Below are 23748 nucleotides of genomic sequence, written 5' to 3' on the forward strand. Positions count from 1 at the left end.
CAGCATTCTCATATGGAAGGAGAATTGCATTTGTTTCTGTATAACCCTGGAAAAATGAAGTCTGAAAAACACTCTTTGATGCATTTACAGTAAAAAGCCTTTCAGAGTAAAATGCATGAGAATATCCTGAGGCCTTATTTTCAAGCAGGATTAGCTTATGAATTGACAAAAAAAATCCACCTTCTCTCTCATTATTAAAAAAAAAGAAGACTGACAACTTTCTGGAGCATTCAGCAGTTTGTAAATGCAGTACTTTTTGGCTCTTGGATCTGCTCTGAAGCCAGCTCCTCCTTTTTTTTTTCATATTATGTCCCATGAGAGCACACAGAGAAATTCAGTATTAATTTTAAGTGTCACATCTTCAGAACAGAACAAAGTGAGCTCTGATACCAAGCTCCTATCATTGCTTATCAACACCCTAATGGAGAAGCAGATAGTGTTTTGGAAAAGCACGGTAAACTAACATGCATCCCTAAAAAACAAGCACAGCTGGGGTAAAAACAAAGTGGGAATATGGAGCTAAATTTACATTTTATCACACTGCTTTCTCAGTAATTCTGTGCTTCTTCAGAAAATAAGTTCAGGATGAAACTACCACTTGGAAAGGTTTTCCCAGCAGACACTTACAGAAGTTTTCTGGCACAGCCAGAAATTTACCATATGGGCCAGCCCAGTTCTCCCTGAACACAGCAGGAGTTTGGTCATGGTAATCACTAAAGATGGGCTGGTATCTGAACATAAAATTTTCTTTGGATAATTTATGGAAACCTTAGATGTGAAACATAATCAGTTTCCTTTTACAGCACCCAACTGCACAGGAAGTTTACATGAAGGACAAAGAGCACACAGAACAAGGAGGCCAATGAAGAGTGCTGAAGCAAGGCTGCAGAACCATCTCGGTGGCAAAGGTTGCAGTCGTTTTCACAGAAGTCACAAGAGGTTATACTTTGCATTACTTCTGAATTATAGCTTCTCACTGCTCTTCTCCCTGTTCAGAAAAGTTAGTTAACATTAGTTAATGAACTTTGAAAACTGACCAAGAACACAGCTTCAAAAAGAAATCACTTTTAAAGGATGCACTAAACTCTGATGCAGACTTCCTCATACACTGCAAAACACTTCCCACAGTTGGTATTTAGGCCCAGTCATTAAACTTTCTTCTTCACCCAGAACACCTCAATGTATTCGGACCAATGCTTGATGAAAGGCACACTCTCACAGACTCAATCTCAGCTATTAGACACATCTGTTCACAAACCTTGGACAAACCTTTTTAAAGGAATTTTGCCCCTACCTACATAACAAAGGAACTCAGATGCTTTACCTGGCAGGTTGTTGGCTAGAACAATAAGAGTGAGCTCTCTCCTAACTGATGCTTTCTCTCACTATCTTGTTTGGGAGCTTCCACTTCCTGAATCTGGGACTGCTTACGTCACCTACGTCCTGCTCTTGTATTTTACTCTCCTATTCCCCAAAGGGTTGCTACAGAGCCAGACTAGAAGTCTGAAAAATCATACTCATTTCAGAAACATCACTGCATGGTAATTGCTCACAGAACAAGCTTTTGCAGTTTCCTACAGTGGCTTTTTTTCTTTTCTTCCTTCCAACTAGAGACCTTGCAACTTCTATTTTTAGTAGTAGCATTTTTAAACTGAAATGATATTCAGTTTCATTACAAGCCTCAGGATATTTTAAAAATATGTAATTTTATAGGCCAAAATGGTTACCCAAGTGACACCTGACTACTTCTAAAAAGTGAGGTAAGAGAATACTGCTGTTCCGGCGTCCAAACCAGCTCTTACACCTACGCCAGTTGTGCTATCTGCCACAACGAAATCACATTTATCAATAAATGCCACAGCAGGAGACCTCTACACATTTCCTAGCTCTGAATATGACATGAATCTGACTGTCATCATCACATAAAATATATCCCTGTAGCTTGGGTCACCAACGACAACAGTGACGGAAAACAATAAATTAAAATCAAAGCACATGCCTGTATTAGACAGGATGGAGTTCACCCAGAAGAACTCAGTCACCGCATACGTATATATGTTGACCAATAATATATCTATGCTATATAGTAATAGGAATGGGGTCTTGTAAACTAATACTTGCACAAATAATTTTCTTGAAGTTAAAGAAACTGCAGCACCAGTTACATAACATGAATTTTGGTCCTTAATATTAATATTACTAACTGAGAATTTATGGACTGAATTTATTTAAATACAATAAAAACTTACCTGTGACTTTACAATACACATATTTATTAGCCTATCTAATAGCATTCTTATACAAGATGTGGCCCTGAGCTCTTCTCCTAGGAGCTGCAAATTCATTTCGGCCATAGATTCTACATCTTATGTGTTTCTCTCAAATAAAAACTTGCTGTAATTTTTTAAGCCACTAGCCCTTAAAACATGCTCTAATTAATGGTGAGTGTGCTTACAACGACCAATTTCCTATTTTACTTTAAAATTCTGTGAATGAACAAGAATTTCAGCCTATATAGATTAAATGTGATCATCTAGCTAAAGTAGCACACATATTTGGTTGTCTTTTGTATTGTGCTAAAGAAACATGAAAAAATTGTATTGTGCTAAAAAAATGTACAACTTTCTTATGCCTTATCTCAAACCAAGCCCAAATCCTTAATAATGTACCAGGTGGTTCATGCAATGAAAACCTAGTATCCTCTCCAGCAGCCTGTAATTTTTTCTTGCTTTTAATTTTGCCAAAGAGCTTTGTACACTGTTGCCCATCTCTAAAACACATGCTACACATACAAAACAACAACAAACTAAAAAAAAAAAAAACAACAACAAGAAGCAACTAAAAAAAACCCCACAAAACAACAACCAATAAAAAAAAAAAAAAAACCACCAAACAAACAAACCCGAACTTCCCCATGCCCCCCCCCCCCCCAAAAAAAAACCCCCTTTGAAACTGTTTTTCCAATGTACCCCTTTTTTAGGTAACAACAGAAGTCAAAACATTGGCGTTTTCTCCAGTGAAGGACTCTTAGCTTAAGTAAGAAACAGATGGTAAAGCTACTCGAGAGGTAAATATTAACTTGGTAAGTGAATCACAGTGAAGTTCCTGCTTCATTTTGACAGTTTTGGGAACACACTGGGCCAGAGTTTGGACCCACTGAGGAACCAACCCATTAGGACAACAGGTATGGGAAAACACTACTACTTGTTAGCAAATTGGGCACGTTCATGTCCAAAAAGACTACAGTTCAATGCAGCTTTCTCTTCACTAAAATTTCTCCTATTTCTACAAGAAAAAACTTTATTTTAAACTTCTGAATAATTAAGTCCCATTTGAAATGACTGACACTTACTAGGTTCATAGTAATCCACTACAGCCACTGAAGCATCTTGGATATTTGCCACCTTGAAGTCTCTCACAGCTGGAATATCCAAACAAACCTGTGTTTCGTTTAGCTAGAAAAAAAGAGAAACACCCTGAGAACCCTGGGGATGGTGGCTTCATGGAAGAGGTAAGGACTTTTAGCTCAGCAGTAGTCCATTTCTAAAGGCTTAAGAGTCAGGATGCATAGGAAGACGCTTATCTCATTTGCAGTCTTTTGGTCAAATTACAGACTTCTTGAAATGTCTGCCTTCTTATGTGTGATTTTTAAGAGGCCTAATTCAGAAACCCCTTACAAATACAATTGAGTTGCACCTATCCAAGCAGTCTCACCAAAAAATAGAAGAACTATTAATTCAACATAAATAGCAGATGTTGATTTCCCCAAAGAATACAATCATAATGTCGTTCCAAATTTAAGCCTAACAATGTTAGAATGAAGATTAACATCACCACAAACACATTTTTTTGTTACTTCCAACTTACAGAGTCTAAGTATAGGTTGACTTTTCCATTGTCTTTTTCCGTCTTCTTAACTGTCTTGTCTAATGGAACAAAATCTGGTGACAGAGAGAAACCACTGAGTAAGCCAACCTCCATGAGGACCATACCACTTCTGGAAGCCGTGCCAGAGCCAAAGTACCTTTTCAAAGCACAGAGACAAAGATACTTTTAGTAGAAATACAGTAGCCCACTCTCCAAAGAAAACGTGTGATCATCTTTAAATCCCAACTAACGAAGTAATAATGCTTAAGAATATTTAGGAAACAAATGGAACAAAATGCTACCAAGGAAATTTCTAATAATAAAGAGCTAATAATTAATTTCTCAATTATTTTGCCTGTTAATTTTAACCACATATGCAAAAGCTGGTTTAGCACTGAGAAAACTGCAATACATGAATCATATGAGAGACTACACCAACATCAAGAGGAACTTTCAATCGGCATCTATTACTACAAGTTTATATTACAAATACAGAGAAATTATTTCAATTAAGCATGTTTCCAAAGAGGCAATTAACTAACTGCTGTAGGAATTCTTGTACTGAAATATATATATTTCCTCTTATGCATGCTTTGTTTTGCTTTTATTCATTTTGGAGGCCAAAATACAGGTGTATACACCAAAGAAGTCTCCCAAACCTTTTTCTATTTTCTTCATAGAGATTGATGGTTCCATTAACAAAGTCATCACCAAATTATTTCTCAAAGTTTCAGTTTTTAGAATGCATAGCCATGTTATTAATCCATATTTGGAAAAAGATTTAATAAGTCGAGTCCCTTCTTTTTTCCTAAATAACGCTTATTATTACATCTTCTTCCAATGTGAAAACCAGATGCTGGAGTAGAAAGGTTTGCTCTATTGAGCAAGCCTTGCACACTATGGTGCCTAACAGATGTATCAAAATATATTTATGGTGCTCTGTGCTACAAGTGTCACCTAAATGACCTGCAAAAGATTCTACTGCTTTAAATAAAGCAGGTAGCAGAGAAGTTTCCCCGGCCTTAGCATGGCAGGTAAATTGTTATTGTTCTGCCAGAATAGAAGCGTCTCCAATCCTCATTTCAAAACCCTGGCAGTATTGAAAGTAATTAAACTATTTCTTTGTAGAGCTGGGTAGTTAAAAAAATATATAAGAGAAGAGTTGCTTTCAAAGCAATGCTGTTAAGCCTGGCTGATTCAAGGCAGATACAACTTTGAAAGAAATACAGCACAATTGCTGACTTCAGCTGGCTCCTAAGATTAGAAACAAATGAAACCATCTGTTCGATGATGTGCTGTGCCAAAGTAGCTGCTATTGAAAACAAATAACTGAATTGGAACTGGATGTAATTATTTCTGCATAATTACCAATAAGAGGGGAATAAAATACCCAAGCTGTCTAGCCAGCCTGGGGTGCTACTAAAACACCAACAGGCAACCAAACTACCTTGGTACTGTCAAGAAGTGAATTAGATATATCCCTAGAAGTTAAAAGGCCTCTCAAAAAGGAGGAGAGGCAGCCTTGGGGGTGGGTTGTGGTACCATCTCTTCAACTCCACAGTCTCTTAAAAAAAAGGAGGAAAAAAAAATCATCATGCAAGAATGACCAGTAAGAGAACGACAGACTTGAAACTTCTGCCTGAAGAAAACTCATAATGTTTTCAGTTGAACTTTATGTATCTGCTCTTCAGCAATATGAGATCAGGGTGAGACCCTCTCACAGATGATGCAAAGAAGAGAAAACAACACCAAGCTAGTGTAGGCAGAAAGCAGAAATGAGAGAGTAAATGGAACCATCAGCAATCAGTTTCCCATGCCTGGAAAAGGTATGCAGGCAGTAAGACTGAGAAAAAACTGGCACTGCCTCCCAGAGAGTGAGCTAGCTCCTCTAACCAAGAACCACTTCAATTTGAATGAGGCATCACCTGCTCTAGTGCCATAAATTATACCCAGTTAAGATGACCATAGCCAACCACTATCAAGCTGGATGAGAGAAGGTGGATATTCTCTAGATTAAAGAAAGAATTGTGAAGTTGAAGCCTTCAGTACCTGACTATGTACATCCACAGCTAGATGCATACCCATAGCTAGACTATACATACCCACTCGTTGAGATTTCAACAGTCTTTCCGTATTTACCTCTTTTGGTTTCTCTACTAGAAAGCCACATCATGTTAAAAAGATCGTAAGTAGACGAACTTTAAACTAATTTAGGAATATAGATAATGCATATATTATACATACAATTTATAGGGAAAAGAAGAGGAAGATGACTAGTCTATCAAGCTAAGCAATCAGAGATGAAGCCGGAGCCTAAGCAATTTAAACAGACTTACTCGAAGTTGTATCAGTCCACTTTCCACAATAAGAGTTGATGCAACTAATGTTGGAACTAACTAAATGTTCCAAGTTGAGGCAGCTTTTTAATGTCACTAGATTTCCCCCTATTCTTTGAACACTTTGCAATTAAAGCATCATCACCCTAGAGACTTCCCAGAGAAATGGAGCACTTCTTCTCCGTGTTTTTAAGTAAAAGGTCTTAGCTAGAAAGTCAGATTGCTCAGAAAAGACTTACCCCAAACCCAGCATGTAAGCCCTTTACATATCAGGAGTTTGTGCTACACTTTAGAACACTGTTGACTTCATAGAAAAGTTTAAAAGAGAACAAGCCCCTTCTGTTTCAAGAGCTCTCATGTATTCTAGTGTCTCTGCCCACCATCTGCGTCACTGAACTGGATACCAGAAACATATACAAACAGAGCTCTGGCTTTATGCCTGCTGGCTATTTCCTAAATTAAATCAATCCTCTGTACTGAAATCATATTCTCTATAGCTGATTATTTGTATGATGGTGTCACCTAGAGGCTCCATCTCCAGTCACAGCTCTGTTGTAGTAGGCAGAGTATAAGAATATTTCTAGGCACACAGTGCACAAAGTTTAAATAAACAGTAAAAAGAGGGCATGGATGAAAGGCATGTAACAGTAATCATGGTGGATTAGGTGGTACTTTGCAAATCTTGCACTTACAAGGAACCCATTATAATGTCACAAGAAGAAAACAGTGTTTCTAGAGGAAGTATTCACAAACAGATGAAATCCTTAAATACAACAAATACAGTCATCTCAACAACATCCTTGTTGATAATAAAAGATAGAAGATAAAAACCATAAATATATAGAGAGAGATAAAATGCCCTATAGGGTTTCGTATGAAATATGCAGTGGTCTTTAACTTCAATAGGATGTGCATACTGAAGAAACTGCCAGAAAATAAACACCTTCAAATATTCCTTTTAAATATGTGCATGAACACTTCCACAGCAAGCAAAATGGAGGCACAAAGCAGTCAAAGAAATAACTTGGTTGACTGGCTGACCTAGGAATATGCAGTTCAATGCTGCCTATTCTCACGTGATCCAGATTCTATCCAGGTAACACCAGCTGGCTGTTCTATGGTTCCCAAGATAATACCTGAGCAGTCTCAGCTCAATTCTTAGTAGCTGATTACTGAACAAGAAACATCATCCCAGATGCACACACTCTCCCATATCCTCCTGCCCCCCTCCCCGTTCAGCAAAAAGAATAGAATCAGCCTGAGTGGAAAACTCTTCACCTCTTTCAAATCTAGAATCATGTATTGTATTCTATTACCAAGTTCTTTAATACTGGTAAATGAAAGACCACAAAGTTAGTTGCACAATAAGGCAATGTGAGTTTATCAGTATGTAAATATGGATTTTGACTCCTGCTAGAATTGTTCTGAGCAAAGTTTATCAAAAGCAAAGGATTCTTTTCTTCAAAGGTAAGAGTAACAGGCACTTGTCACAGTTTGCTACTACAAGTTAGAATGTGGAAGATACTGGTTCAATTTTCAAGTCTGTCCACACTCATCCCTATAGCCCAGAAGCACTTGCACCAAAGAAACCTTTGAGGTTTTTTTCTTGTATTTCATACAAACTTTTCCACATACCTCCATCTTTATGCATACCAGGAAAAAAATATCACCTGGCCAGAAAAAACTGACTTATGAATTGCTTCTTAGTTTAACTACTACCATTTGTGCAAACAAGTTTTATTCTCTTCAGTTATACATTTACATCCCATACATTAGTAAATACATATGAACGAATGGATAATTTAGTTTATTTAAAGTAATCTAGAATTGGTATATACAAAGATGCGTATAAGATGCTCCAACTGATTTACCTACCTTGTGCACACATTCAAAGTTAAATGGTTTTTATCGTCTCTATCATCCTTTACATCAACATTCAAGTCAAAGGCTTCTTGATTTTGGACAGATCTGAGCCTCTGATCGGTGTGTTTTGTGTTGTACACAACATTGAGCTGTGGATTTCAAGTACAGACGTGAGGTGACAAGTAAAGCAAATCAGAGTGTTTAAAAGACTAAGCTGCTAACAGTATAACACCAGAGGAGTGTTCAGATGAGAAAACACATGTGGACTCAAATCTGAGTCTGACAGTCAGACTCAAGTCTGACAGCTGCACATCAGTTCCATAGGAATTCTGTGAAAAAAATATCCTTTTCGAACACTTCAAAATGCAGCAGAACCAATGAATTAGCAGGACACAATTGAGGCAAACACAAGGGAGATGGAGGCCAACCAACAATTTTCTCCCTAGTAGCTGTCTGCTGGTTTATAGTGAGTTACTTTCTGACAGTGCGAAAAAGAATGAATAAAAGCAGGTTAAAAGAGAGGCTGTATATAAAAGCAGAGCAAGAGCAAATACATAGTGTATGTACAGAATATGTCATCGGTCTTCATGTCACTGCATTCACACACTCAAACCAGACGAGGAATAGCACATTACTCCAAACTCAGAATACCACAGCCTTCTTACAGTTAAATAGTTTCATCATTTGGTTCATCTGTACAAAGACAAAACTACAGATTTGGTCTATCTAAAGGACAGAGCTCTCAGCCTGTGTTTAGAGACAAGGATGCTCAGAACAGTGTTAAATGCTTTGTACAGGTCCAAACAGATGACGGCTGCTGCTCTTCCCGCCTCTGCCAATACTGTAACCCTGTCATGGAAGGCAAAAAAATTTGTCAGGCACAGTTGGCCATTAGTGAAGCCATGTTAGCTGTCACAAATCACCTCCTTAGTTTCTATGTGCTTTAGCACAGTCTCCAGGAGGATCTACTCCATGATCTTGCCAGGCACCAATGCAAGACTCACTGGCCTGTAGCTTCTGGGGTCTTAATTTTTTCCCCACTTTAAAAATGGGTCTTATATTTCCCCTTTTTCAGTCAGCGAGAACTTCACCAGATTGTCATGACAACAATCATTATCCATTCCCTCAGTCATCCAGATAAAACACAAAGCATGGTGAGAGGGTTCTTCTTTGATTTTAGTAGAAAAATAAGTAGAAAGAGGCAAAAATCCCCTTGCAAGACCCCAACATGCATTTTGCTTGGCTAAAGAAAAGGGAATGAAGAGTGCTTCTGAAAAATCACAGTCCTTCTATAATGGTTTCAGGTAGCAAACAGAAAACTGTCAATCCAAATTTAAAGGCATGATAGAGGGTTGTCCCAAGTTATAGGTTAGCAAGTCAATTATAGGTCTGTGCAAACAGAGTCTTTAATTTCTGATTTTTGCTTTTGCTGCCGCCTCTCTCACTTCTTGATATAAAAACTATGCTCCTTCTTTCAATCTCTACACATACTTCCCATTGCCCTGTCCAACACTGCTGAATTTAGCACGTTGTGTGAGTGTAGAGCCAATTCTGTACGGGCACTCAGGGCAACTGTGAAGATTTATCACATACAACTGCTCCACAGGAGAAGGCAGTACCAAGGATGAAACCAACCTAGAAAGCCTGCCAGTTAAAGGCATGCAAAAAGCAGTGCCTCGACAATCTGTCATCATAGAAACAAAACAGTTTTAACTTTTGCCAGAAAAAGCTAACGAATGAGAATTTACTGCCAAGGCAGGATGTTCTGAAACCACATACTGAACAGGTCAATCAGCTAGTATTTTCATGGAGTAAGTTATTGCTGTTATGGTCTGAATTTCTTTTCCCGATTTCTCCTGACAATGAAGGAAAATGTTTTCACAACACAGAGTTTAATTAAAGCCTTCTTTTATATACACACTCACTTTGAGGAGAGAAGGCTATTATACAGAAACTCACATTAAATTAACAAAATGACCAACTGCATTCCTTAACTTTTAAAACACAACTGCCAAAGCTAAAGGCAGAACTGGTCCAGTCTTGTGAATAGTGCAACCAGTTCTGGTGAGAGACCCAAGGAGAGAAAATTAAAAGCTAGTGATGCTTATAATAGTAGCTGACACTATCAACTACCCTACACTTCTAAAAATACGGTACATTTATAGTGCCTTAATCAATGCCTATCCTTCTTCAACTAGCAGCATAAATGAGCTTGACTGAGGATGTGAATTCAATGAAAAGATCTCCAATATTTTTTGTCCCTCTTTGAGTACTTAACATCCATTCAAATGGTAATGCAGAAATAAGTGTGGATTTCATCATGTACCTATTACAGTACCATCATACTAAATAACATTCAGTTCCCTGCATAAGCCTAGTAAAAATGCACTGAGTGGAAAAAATAGTCTGTGCTTCCAGTAATGAGTAACAGGGGATTCCGAGGGTTTTTCCTCACTCCCTCTCTCTACATCTGATCAGGAGATCAAGGAGATCTTGTTCACCTATCCACAGGTGGGTGGATACAGTATGGGTATAGGTTCCCACACCCACCCTTGTTTGAGCCTGTCCACCCTCCCCTAGTTGCTAGTTCTGGATTTCAGCAGCATTCTCCTTCCTTCCAAGAAGGCATGGGCCCATGCCAATTATTTTAGTCATGCGTCAAGAACAGTTCACAGTCATTCTAGACAGGAGAGAGGTGTTTCTTTCAAGATTTTCAGCAGGCCTGCTAGGGAAGATTGCTTTTTTGACTCCTTTCTCTAGAGCCTCTCTCATAATACCCCAACCCATCCTCTCCTCCCTCTTGCAGAGTCAGTGTCTTAGGTCACCCATGGTATACACTCACATAATGGAGAGATGAGCTAGGAAACTTGGTTGACAGCAGGACCAAAAAGCTGTAAATAAATGTCTGCATTTGCAATCGTAATATCCAAAAATAAATACATTTCATGAGATCCTGAAGGATCAGGACTGAATGCACTGCCAACTTGCACACACAGACAGTGAGATTTCACCAAAAAAAAAAAAAAAAAAAGGTTTTTCCTAAGAATCCATTCTGTTGGGAAAGCAGACGTTTCCATTAATGGATTTAATCTTGTGTTGTGTGATATTTAAATGAATTACTGTTTTGACATGCTACATTTGGCAAGAAAGTCAAATCCCAGAACAGTGATTCTTACCACTGTACTCTGGCAGGCCCAATACAATGAAACACAGCTGAAGAAATGTGATTGCAATGTCATATGCTATCTGATTTATTAAATCTGATCCAGACCTAGCTTGCGTCTGGGAAAAAGAGAAATCTCATTCAATGTCCTCAGTGCTCTTTCTTTTAGAATACCAGACCTGCCGAAGAAAGCAGAAGGAAAGAACTGATCTCGGCAAAGACAAGGTTTTGGAGGAACTGCTCCAGGGTGTGAAATGCACTATTCTGAATCAAGTCACAGCATCTATGACTCAAAGCTTCAGGAAAAGAGGTGACAGCACAGTGACCTAAATGAACAAGGTTCATTAGCCTTGGTTCCTGAACAGCAGTTCTTTGTGAGCACACTTCCACGTTCCTGCAATGAACCGGGAACTTAAACCCTGATACTATACACCCCCAGGGAGTGCTCCCACCACAGTCAACTGGCTATTCTTGCTGGAAGACTTCTGCCCAGTCTTCACCAGACATGCTGGTTTGAATGTAAAATTTTCCTGCTGGAAATAACATAACTGGAACCAAGGTGTTTTCAAAAAATGTATGAAATTTCAATGTATCAGTGTCTTCCAGCAAGAAACAATTTGCTGAAAAGTTTTTGATCAGCTCACCTGACAAATTAGCTGACTTAGTATTAGGGAGTAGTTCTCAACAATTATTAGGGTTAAGTAGTCTTAACTGTTCTGGAGCTCCACTTTGTTACATTCCACACACACCAACTGAAACCACAGATGTGGTAACGCAGTCCTGCTGAGATGTTCATTCCTGTCTTGGCCTACAAACCTAAATCTAAATCATCCTCTGAAACTTTTGAACTTTGCTGTAAACTTCTGGGAATTAATAAACATGGGTTGTGATTTATGGCATTGTGTGTTTTGCAGACTGGTGGTGAATGAATGAGGTGTATGTCCAGCTGCTGTTCACTGCTGAAAGGCACCTGTGAAGACTTCTTTGAAAAGGTCTTTATCCCAAAGATAAAGATATTTACCAACCATCATCAGGCGTTTTTTGCTTCCCAGATGCGTAAGAACACTAAAGTGAAGGACAGATTGGATGGAACTTGAGATGGAATCTGACCTGGCATAAAACATGGAGACAATTAAAGGTGGCCTTAGGTCAGTTTTCTCAAGGATGACTAGGAGTCCAGTAGGAACTCTGGTTTTGCGACACAGTCGGCAACTTTAAGTTTGCACTTTGAATAAAATGAGTCTCTCATGCTCAGAGACCAGTATTTCTGCATTATTTGTAGCTTTTCAAAGGCCTTCTCTTTCACCTGTGTGGTTCCAACCCATTATCATGGAGAGGGCACCAGGGAAGTGAGATTCACTGCTGGCCATATCAATTTAGATCCAACACTGTTTTCCTCTGATATGGTATTTCTCCTTCCACTCTCTGCCACGCCCTCACTTTCGGTTGATGCTAAGTGTCTGTTATTATTTGTAGTTTGCAGGATCCCTTGACTCTGTTTTTCATGCTATTTCAGAACACTGTAAAAATTGCTAGAGAACCTGGCTGTAATAATCTCTTATTTTTAGTTTTTGTTGCATTCTATTTCAATAAAAGGAAAACTCTTATAACTAGCAGTGCAATCTTGTTCTCTACTGATCTGTGCTTTATTATGGTTTACCACAGGTTCTCAATGAGGCATTTCTGCCAAGTCCACACACCTCTTTTACTCTGAAATCTGTGCCTGCCAGTGTACCACTGAAGTCCTCTGTCTTGCAAATCGACACTGCAGTTCCACAGGAGGAGAGGATTGCTTTGATAGAGCTTTGGCCCATGGAAGTGCCCCAAAACTGTCAGTCATCCAGCACTACTTAAAAGGCCAGACCACTTGTCAGAATAATAACGTGAATATGCCCATATTTCATTCACAGTATTCCTCAATTAGTAAACTGCTTTGCTACTGTTTTAAGACATTTTGGAAGACTGTTCCTATTAACATGTTCTATAAACCTTCCAAAATACACCTTCCTTGCAGAAAGCATATTTCTAGCAAGAATACCTACCTGATTGCCTGCATTGCCTACCTGAAAAACAGCAAATCCCATTCCCTCCGCTGACACTGTAATTGTCATTTGTTGTGCAGGGGGAATCTGGAAGAAAGATGAGTAAACCAGTATTTTCAAAGTACTTTCGGTCAGCAGACTTTACAAAAGTATTCCTCACTTTTTACAGTACCTCCTTGGCCTGAAGCAGGAAACGGTTTCGAGTATCAACTGAGAACGTTTCTGGCACTTCCAAAGAAGGGGCTGCCACTGTTATATCCATTTCTGTTTTGCTTGCTGCAGTGAGAGCTGCAAATAGACTCAAGGCTTGTAGAGCTACCACTGTGTCCTGTTGAGAGAAACAAACCCTTCAGTATTGAAAAGAAGTAGCTGGCACAGCACACAGACCATGCCTTGGGGAGCTTGTAGTTCCTGCACAGACCCATTTGTTGATTATGCTGGAGTCTTCATGCAGCCATCTCCACATCTCTGGATTCCCCTGGCTGGAAGGTCCCAGCACAAAAGAGAGATACCAACACAAGGCAAGAAGTTAGCTACAGTGGAAATGGAAAATGAGGTGGGACCCAGCTAAGGAAGTTTTCCTCTTGTGCAAGGTACCTGGAACACCTGACAAGCTGAAAAACACAAGAGTCAAGATTACACACCACACCAACCATGGAGAAAAACACAGAGGAAAGTAACGATACTGCTACTTCCTAGATTTATTTAGTGACTATGCATTAAATATTCAGTACTGCAGAGGAGTTGTTCAGGGTGCGTTCATCATTGACAAGCTACAGGTCTGAAAAATTATTAACATTTATTTTAAAAAAAGGCTGAAATTAATTTTATCAGACATGCAACAAGAATTTCAAAGGGTTTCAGCCCAGTTTACACTCTGTATTTGATCCAAAGGTTTTGTGCAATTGTTTAACCACTGCAAAATATACTTACAAACACACTGGCATATATGTACCTAAAATTCTTTTTTTTCACCTTTGTGTGTGATTGTAGGCTTAGCTCTCCAGGTTTTGAACACAAGAGGCGGAGTTTGAGCATTTGGTCCAGCACAGTTTAGGGAATGAGAATTTTAACATCCACTATTTTCTGGGAACAAATACAGTAATTAAATTAATGTCTCTAATCTTCTCAGGGATTTTTGCTGTTCATGCAGTTCATTTTGCACTTACTTTTAACCAGTCAGAGTGAAGAAATTGGCCTTTCAGGCTTGACATACAGATACTTGATTTACTATTAGGCCACTTCTAGTAACAAAATTCTAACATAACAGGAATTCATTCCCTACAACATAGTGACGGTACCATACCTTAAGGGGCCAGCATGTGCTGACTTTTTACTCTAACAGGTAACATACCCACTCTCCTTCCCATGCCACATCCTTGTGTGAGATGACCTGCTTCACTGATTTCTTAAAATCCAGAAAGATCAGCTGATTAGCAACTGCAAATTCCCAGTAAACTGCACCATGTATACAGATTATGGTGAATTATCACACCCTAATTTATAAAGCATCATATATGCAACGTAACACTTTCCTCCTTATTGTTCAACAATATATTAAGTTTCTTATGTAATAAACTCTTTTAAAGCAATCTTAGAAGTTAACTAAAAAACTATGGAGTCATTTCTACAAATTAAAAAAGGCATCTAGGAAGACACTGGAGTAATTCTGAGATCAAAACAGTTTAGACTATGGAAGAACAAAATGATTAAGTTAATTTCTTAATTTTACCCTCAAGGGTAAATGATATGTTGCTCGATTTTCAAACTTTTAAGTAAAATAGGTTTCTGAAGAATAAGATTTTGTTAACTCATTTAGTGCTTCAATCAACTTCTCCAAAAAATAAGCAAGAATTAACACATTAGGAAAGCACTAATAACTCAGGGGAACCCACCTGGTTCTTAAATTGCATTTTACTCAGAACATATTTCTCTCAGATTAATACTAACCAACATCTGAAAATAATGAAGGATAGCCTGTACACCTTGGTACCAAGCAGCATTTTACTGTGACCAGCATTTGCAGTTAATTTAAAGGCTAGTTTAAACCAGTGCAATCCAAAGTACTATCTAATTTTTTTGGATGCCAGCACAACTTATAAGATGTGGCTTTAATAACATGGAAACCTCCTGGAGATAGTGAAGATCTTCCAAATTTCACGGCCCATCAAAAATCTATGCAATAATAAGGACAAAGTACATTATTAAGTTAAGACCAACTGCCAACAGAGGGATTAGGTTAGGCTGTTCTTCTAAAACCTACTCCCCTTAGTTAAACGCTAAGTTAATAGCCTTTCAGGAGTTTGAGGACCCGCACATGGTAAGAATAAAAAGAGGTTTCTCTCCTTGGAAAGAAAGTAAGCATAGATGTTTCATCATACTTATTTCGAAAATATGTTTAATTACTTTTCCATGGGCATCACTATTTCTTCTTGATTTGTTTTGTTATTAATACGTTATGTAAAGAAGGTCTCCCTCTAATTCTCTTTTTTATTAGACTTGCCAAAAATACTAAAACTGGCAGTCCAGGAGTAAGATGCCAATAATGCAGGCTTGTACATAACCAAGGCAGCTACAGCAAAACAAAACTCAGTAATTACTATGTAAAAAATGGTCCTTTTTTTTTTATTTTTAAATATACACTGCTCGTTTAGAAAGTATAGCAAAACCCCTTAAGACAAGATATTACCTGAGTAGATGAAAATCCCCCAAGGTGATTTCTTTGATGACTTAGCCATTTCATAATAGGGATCCCCTCAGCTAATCTGTCTTGATGAAAGTGAGAGAGCAGAGCGTATGCTGCAAGTTCAATATCAATGGACCGTGGCTGCCATGAGTCAGAAATTTCAGAAGCAGGTGTTACCCAGAAACGAAATTCTCCTGTAAAAGGAACCAATAATAACCTCAGATCCACAGACTGAAGTCTTTGGATTTCTGGGAAAGTCTTAGGGGAAACCTCTTCATTAATGCTTACACGTGGGCCCTAGCAAGGATCTATGAAATCAAAGTTTAGGCATGTGTTCCATGAAGGACTGACTTAAGTACTTCCTTAGCAATGTTTGACTCAAGATACAAAAAAAGCTGGAGTCCAAACAGTCACTCAATTGATTTCAGTGAACTTTACATTGATCCTTTCCTTGTCAGCCTGAAATGCTCACATAAAAGAGCCCTTGTGAAAAGGCCACCTTGTTACAGCGCTCCTTTCTCTCAGGACTAGAGAAGGCACCTCAGGCAGCACAGCTGCTCACTAGACTCATTCTTGAGTGGATCCTTCCCAAAAAAATGACTTCTCGTCCCAGAAGTGACTCTCCAAAAGGCCTAATTCAGTAAACATAGAGGGACACTCAAGAGGCTCCGTTGCTAGGCTACAACATGAATTCCTCTAGCTTTTTCAAGAGGACAGTTACTATTTTGAGCCAAAAACTTCCATTTCTTATACTCCATATGGTCTGTTCCTCCCCCAAATTAGGAAGAAGAATTCAGCTGTGCTAAACTTGAAAGACATTAAACATACTGAGATGACAGGTCCTCAGGGAAAGTGCAACAGACCTCTGTATTGCCTTACAGAAAGTCCAACACTTCACCTCTTCATTCTAATACTCATTAGCCCCCAACACCCTCCTGATCTCTCCAAACTACACTGGAATAGTTAACTTCATCCATCTACCCCTCTTTAACCATGCTGATCTTACGAGTGTGCATAACAAAATAGGAAACTGACAAGTCGTTCTTCAACAGCATCACAGTACTCCTATCAGGAACACTGAGACTGAAAGAACAAGCTTTCTTGTGAATCGTCATTCATTTATGGACACTTCTCATTAAGGCTGTCTTAGAACTTCTTAGCTAATTCTCTATATCATACTCAGAACAGATTTGAATTCTGAATATACAGCTGTAGATATATGATAGGCATTTTTCAATTTGACAAAAACCTGTCTGTACAACTGAGTAAGATACTTGTGCAGTACCTTGGTGTTCCGCTCTCTGGTTCAGCATATTCAGTGCTTCCTTTGCTTTTGTACTTTTTGCCCAGGACAATGCATATGTCACAAGTGCCAATGTGTAATTATCTGAAATGCCTTCACCTAATTTATCTTCTAGAAAGTTTGTAGCAGTCTTGATGGCATAAGCATGCTGGAAATGAAGATAATATTGAAGAATATACAGTGAATAAAATAGATCTTGGAATAGTAAATGTAAAAGAAAAATTCGGACCAAAAAATAATGAGAAATCTCTTTCAGAGTCGCAGACACGAACCTCAAAGGCAAGCCTTTTGATCTGGCACTGTCTTTTATGAAAATGAGTAATTTCAATTAAATCAACTGGAATGACTTAACATCTTTAAGACTAGTTTCCCCCAAGAAATTTCTTTGCAAGTTCTTGGACTAAAGTCATGACAATAGTCTTGCTAACAGAAACTGCCTTTAGATTTTGCAAATACAAAATTGAAGGGCTTAACACAACTTTGCATTGTTTTGAATAGTTAAGGGATGTTCAACAAAATGAGGTTAAATTTTGCCTGTGTTCAAATATCCCTCTATTTCTTTAAAGTACCAAGTGTTTGTCACGTACTATGAAAATTTATGAAGCATTCCTGTAACTACGAATCATACTTATGAATTCCAATACCTGTTTATCTGGGAACCCCAGGAGGGATGACACGATGTAAGCTGTGAGAGTAATTGGATTACTGGTGCCTCCTTGAAGATCACTGTGTAACACTTTCCCAGGCTCCTGGAACTCCCCATTTAATTTCTGATGACGGACAATCCATTTAGCTGTATCCATGAGTACATCCTCGTCAATATCTAAGAACGGACGAGCTTGAAGGAAACATCTCAATACAAAAGCTGATAACCTTGGGGAAAAGATTCATCAGGTAAGTCAAAATTAGCCAGGCATTACAGCTTCCTCTGTTTCAGATGATGTAAGAATACTGTAAAGCATAAGGTGTTCAACACACCCCTCCCAAGCAGAGTAAAATGAATGCCTCACCCAGATAAGCAAGTAGACTAAACTTAATCCACCAAAAAATGAAGATATATCCTTGTTCCTGAAGATCACCCCTTCTCCAGCTGCTGTGCTTCAGAAATAAATACAGAGTATAGATTCTAAGTCTGCCAGCACATGTATATCTTTATTCAAAGGTTGCTCTCCTGCCTTCTGCTGCTAGACAGAAGTTATAGTTTACAAAGTAATGCAGTTATGAGTGTGATGTTAATTACCACCACTATCCCTGTAATGACATCCTTGAAACAACCTTTGTTGTTTTATTATTAATAATCCCAAATTATCTCTCGACTCCGTCTTTCCAAATGTGCATTCAGGTAACTTGTCACTGAACTATTTAAGTACCAGAGTTGCCAGTACTGGCAAATCCTGCTGATATCAATGAAAGATGCCCACTGACTCCAGAAGAAAGTCTCTTTCAGTGGCACAGTAACTGGGATGGTTCTAAGCAACGACAGAAGCATGTACTGGAATACATAAGTACATCTAAAGTGAGCAAGGTTTAGCTGAACAAAGTGGTGGAACCTGTCTCCGTTATCTATCTGGCTTCCACAACTATGCTCTGTATGCTTCCTGGAGTGAAACACAGCACTGTAAAGATTTTTTTAGCTGTGTTTATAGTCTCAATAAAAGGAAATGTGAGAGAGGCAAGTATAACAAAATTTTTACAACCAGTAACTCTGCTCAGCCCCTACAAAATGTCTCAGTCAGTCTTCAGCCTCCAGTACAGAGATAACTGAAAATCTGCTTGAAGCAGGGATGATCACATAGCCCTAAATGGTTTCAGTCAAGTGCAAGAATAACTAATTCAATTGTTATTCTTCATTCTTTTGAGGAAAGCAACAGCAAAAACTTTCAGACTAAACTATTTCCCTGGTTAAAATAATTCATCTTTTTTTTTTTTTTTTTGCAAAATTAAAAAGCCTCGCCCTAATAATGGCTTTGACAATATGTTATCCAGCAAGAAAGACCTTAGAGTTGGCCTAAACACCTAATGAAAACCAGGCAGAAGGCTAATACAGCTGGAAACTTTTACCAGCTTCACAAAAACTTTTCAGATGCAGGGAAAATATCTAAAATACTGAAATTCCACAATGATTCTGGCAGAACTACTCACCATGTGCTCCCAGAGGGATCTTCATTTCCAAAGGCACTAAAAGAGCCATCATCCCTCTGGAAAAGCAGCTCTCTTTGGTAGCCTGAAGTGGAAAAGTAGAGACAGGTATTGAACACATTCCTCTCATGCGGGTTCCAGCACAAACTGGAACTGAAACTGATGATAGGAAGTAAGGCACTTTCTAAGACTGAGAAGGGCAGAACTGAAGCTTCTATTTCTTAAAAAACTTCACAAATACGCAGGAACACACAAGACCATGCAGAAGATTATGAGGAAGCAGGCAGCAGTAACACAAAGGATCCATCTACAAAAGGAGAACAAGAAACTCCTGCTGCTGCTCATCAGCCACTCAAGCAGTGCAGAGATGTGCCCCCAGACACCCAGGGTTCCAGGACCAGAGCAGTGAGAGTAGAGCAGAGATGCAGCTATAGTTCAGTGTTTTCATCACTTTGGGGATCTTGTGTACCTACAGAAATGCTCTATCTTTACAGCATAAAAGGAACAACAAGCAAAAATTGTTGTCCAGCTGGAAGAGCAAGGCTACAAGTGCTGCTGGAAAGCCAGACCTCTTCTTCAGGTGGCTTTTGTCAAATCAATAGTCTTGCTAACAGAAAAAGCAAGTTGGAAGAGGCTGTTCTGAAACAAGAGAAAATTTTCAAAAGACCTGAAGGTCCTGAAATCCTGAGAAGAACCATTTCAAATGTTATCCTAAGATTTTTCAGTATCCAGAACAAGTGCAGCTTTCTCCTGGCTTCAGGACATCCAAAATAAAAGGGCCTCAAAGGCTCACTGACTGCTCGCAACCACCAGCGGCATTCTCACTCGTGGATGACTTCAGTACAGAGCCAGGGGTTCATTAATGTTAGAAATGAAGAGCTTCCTATGATTTGCTAATCACAGTAGTTTCTGGTGTCTAAAGCCTTTCTTCCCTTACATCTTGCCTGCCATTTGTGTATCCAGAACAGTAACAGCATCTTTTCTTTCCCTCCACTTTGTCTTTTCCCTTAGTTTTACTATTTTAGCTATTATAATTAAGGAAGTATACTCATTAATCAAAGACCTGGTAGATATGCACACAATACAGAATCAGGCAGAAAAACTTTCAGGCAACCATCAGTAAGTCCTACACAAATGAATTCACACAAATACGTCCAGTGAGGTCCATCCAGCTACAACCACGTAAAATGTTCCTTGCTTTCATTAATCACCCACTTCCATACTATCCTGTCTGTACATAAACAGTGAGTGAACCATACCCCCCAGTTACTGAGGAATAAATGGCCTGGTCCCTCAATCTAAGTGCCAGTGTAAGATGAATTCCTAGTTAAGGTCTCTCTGTAATAGAAGAGAATGAGATATAAAGCTGTGAATCTGAACTGTTACTATAGTATAACTGGGTACCTTCCCACGTAACCCCAATAGCAACAAATTTCGCTTTTGAGTCTTCTTTAGAAGAGTTTGCAATCAAAATTTTTGCTTTACTATAGGTTTATTATGTATTTAGCATGATAGTGGCTAATTACATCACTAAAACTGGTGAGTCTTTCAGACACAGACATACCTGTCATCTCAGTTAATGATACTAAGTAAAACACTCTTAAATGGAAGGGGGAAAAAAAGGAGGAGCGAGTGCCATTTCTCTCCAAGAAAAGCAAAAGTCACTGTCAAAGTTTAAGCCTCCAAATAATGTTCTATGAGGAGCACAAACACGTGTATATATACAAATAGACTGCTCCTTCTTCAAAAGTATCTGACTGCAAGGTCTGAAAACAAGGTCTTCTGCTTCTTTGCAGAACTAGCAATATACAGCAGTAAGTATTATAATCACCATCATCCTACTGGTAGTGTAAAAGCACTAGACTACAACTTTCAGCCTGCCTAACAAAGACTGCTGAGCAGCCCTTACACAGGCACAAATTCATCTCAGAATGTAAGACTGGGAGGGATCAGAAAGATGAGCAGAACCAGAGGGAGAGAGATCACTCAGCTATTTCCTACATTCTGTTTGCTTTCGTCTCAGCGCCAACACTGCTGCAGTCACGCACAAGTCTCCCAACACAAGCGTATCTAACATGGGAACGCCTGCAGAAATGCTGGAACAGGAGGCCTGGAGGCTGCGAACCACCGCACTTGGTCCAACAGACACTCAATCACACGTGAAAAATGATACTTCAAACGTCAACACATGAAAGTGGGGAGGCAAGGAAAAGAAGGATCCTATTATGAAGATGTTCACTACTATTCCCAGAGGGTTGGCTGGAACCCAAGAGATGTAGGAGGCTCATTGAAAAGAGCTCACAAAGCCGAAAGAGGAATGTATCAAGATGGAAAGGACTTCAGAAAGATGTTCAAGACTGAAGGATCTTACATTTTAAACAGCTTGGAAATTCTGCTCAAAATCTTTACCTCTTTGGGTCTAACAACAAAGCTTTCAGATGAATCAGGTGTTTTTCATTTCAGAAAAAGTGATTTAAAGACGGGATTTGTCATTACCAGAATTAAGAAATGTGCTTAAAGGGCAACTTTTCTTTGGCTTTGCCTTTGTTCTAAGTAAATAAAACTGCTAAAAGAAGGATCATATAGCAGTTTCTGCTAGCTATATGATCCCTTCTTCTCACAAGCATTTAGCCATAAATTAATTATATTTACTTCAGATTCTGAGGTTACTTTTTCAAATACTTGTTGAATTACGACATGGGAAATAAAGTATGTTTTAAATTAAACTTCATAACAATCCTTTCAAAAACTGAGTCTATAAAAATTATATCTTAAGCTAAATTTCAACTTGAAGATTACACTTAAAAAACAAAAATCGAGCAACAACAGAAAACAATTATTAAAATAAAGCAAAAATACCAGAATATTTTTTAGATTGCGGTTATTTTCTATCTTAAGGTTACAAGTATTCCAGCATAGTTATTGTTTTGGCACCTACAGTGTTAAAAACATGTACCTCAATTCAAAGCCTCAGAAAGAAGTTAAGAACACAATACACTTTGTATGTAAGTGACATTTAAACATTTAAATTTCAAAGCATTCATTTGATTTGAAACAACTTAAATAAATCCACTATTGGAAAACTTTAGAAAATTATGATACCAAAGCTCAGTCTTAAAAGAGTGATAGATTGCTTACAAACTTCAGAGTAGCTGTTTACATAACACATCTCTTCCTCCCCACTGCAATTTTCAACTAAACCATGTAGTAGCAAGGGTTTAAAAAATAATAATAAAAAAAGATCATTTAACTGCTTTGACAGAAAATTGCAATCTTGATGAAAGGAAAATTTATTTTGAGCTGTGCTTTTTCCAAGGGAAATGTCAACAACTTTAAAAAAATCCAACAAAAAAGACTTAGAGAGAGTAAACAAAAATTGAAAATGTCATCACGATGCTTTAGCAGGGGTGTAGCTCACACGGGGCTGGTGTCAGTGCTCTCTGAGAACCAGGCTCTCAGCATGGAGACTGACACGTGGCGCGTGTGGGACACCACAGTTAGATACTGTCTGATCCAAAAGCCAGAGTGCAGCTGTGGTCTCCAGACTTTGTGATGTTCTGGAGTATCTCCCCATTCCAATATACAACAATTTCCAACTAAAATTTTCCAGCTTTTGATTTCTAGCACAGAGTTCTGACCAAGTCTAAAATTTCTGTGGGTAAAAAAGCCAGCCATGAGAGCAAATGCCACTCCTTGAGCTCTACAAGGACATGTCAGGATGGTGTCATTGAAGACAGGGGATGAATGTGGTTCACTCTGCTCACTGACTCATTTTAAAGCTCTGTGCCTCAGGCAGAGATCAGAAATGTCTGCTCACATGGGGTTTTATCAAACAAGAAGTAACAACCATCTTGTAAATCCATATGAATTATCTTCTAAAATGCATTTGTCATCTGAAAAAAAGTAATTGTACAAAACCAACATTTTTTTTCTGAGAAAACTTGCCCTTGTAAACAAAATAATTTACTGTCTAATTCTGTCAGCCCAGAATAAAGAGGAAAAAAAAGAAACAATGGTTTTTCTTCCAGTTCTCATTGACACAAATTGAACAACATTTCAAACACCAGATGAATAGTCATAGGTATCTTTTTACTAGGAAGAGTTCTTAAAAATCTAACATCTTTCTTTAAGGCATACAGACCTTTTCTCAGAAATGACACAGCTTTTGATCTAATATCCTCTTTCAACTGCCTGGTTTTAGTCAAGTATTGCAAAACATACACATTTGGAGCAAAATTGATCATATTCTGTTCACCACAGCCATAAGGCATCTTAATCAATGATGACAAACCATGGATAGAAGGCCCAAGTAAATCACCTGAAAGATAAAATTTAATCAAAATAAACTA

General features: G+C 38.4%; 1 protein-coding gene across 1 annotated transcript in view; it reads right to left on the minus strand.

The window, feature by feature from the left end:
* Positions 1-797: 797 nt before the first annotated feature.
* Positions 798-23748, minus strand: part of CD109 (CD109 molecule) — a gene marked incomplete at both ends in the record, with an annotated part of 66547 nt that continues 43596 nt past the window's right edge. The window contains 11 exons of the mRNA XM_082303024.1: positions 798-988; positions 3353-3455; positions 3868-4024; positions 8079-8215; positions 13293-13358; positions 13444-13599; positions 15961-16151; positions 17243-17408; positions 17905-18133; positions 19403-19484; positions 23541-23717. Of these exons, the coding sequence (XP_082159150.1) occupies positions 798-988; positions 3353-3455; positions 3868-4024; positions 8079-8215; positions 13293-13358; positions 13444-13599; positions 15961-16151; positions 17243-17408; positions 17905-18133; positions 19403-19484; positions 23541-23717 (1655 nt within the window). The remainder of the gene's footprint in view (positions 989-3352; positions 3456-3867; positions 4025-8078; positions 8216-13292; positions 13359-13443; positions 13600-15960; positions 16152-17242; positions 17409-17904; positions 18134-19402; positions 19485-23540; positions 23718-23748) is intronic.

Source organism: Coloeus monedula (genome assembly GCF_965178545.1).
Source record: "Coloeus monedula genome assembly, chromosome: 2".
Classification (NCBI taxonomy): domain Eukaryota; kingdom Metazoa; phylum Chordata; class Aves; order Passeriformes; family Corvidae; genus Coloeus; species Coloeus monedula.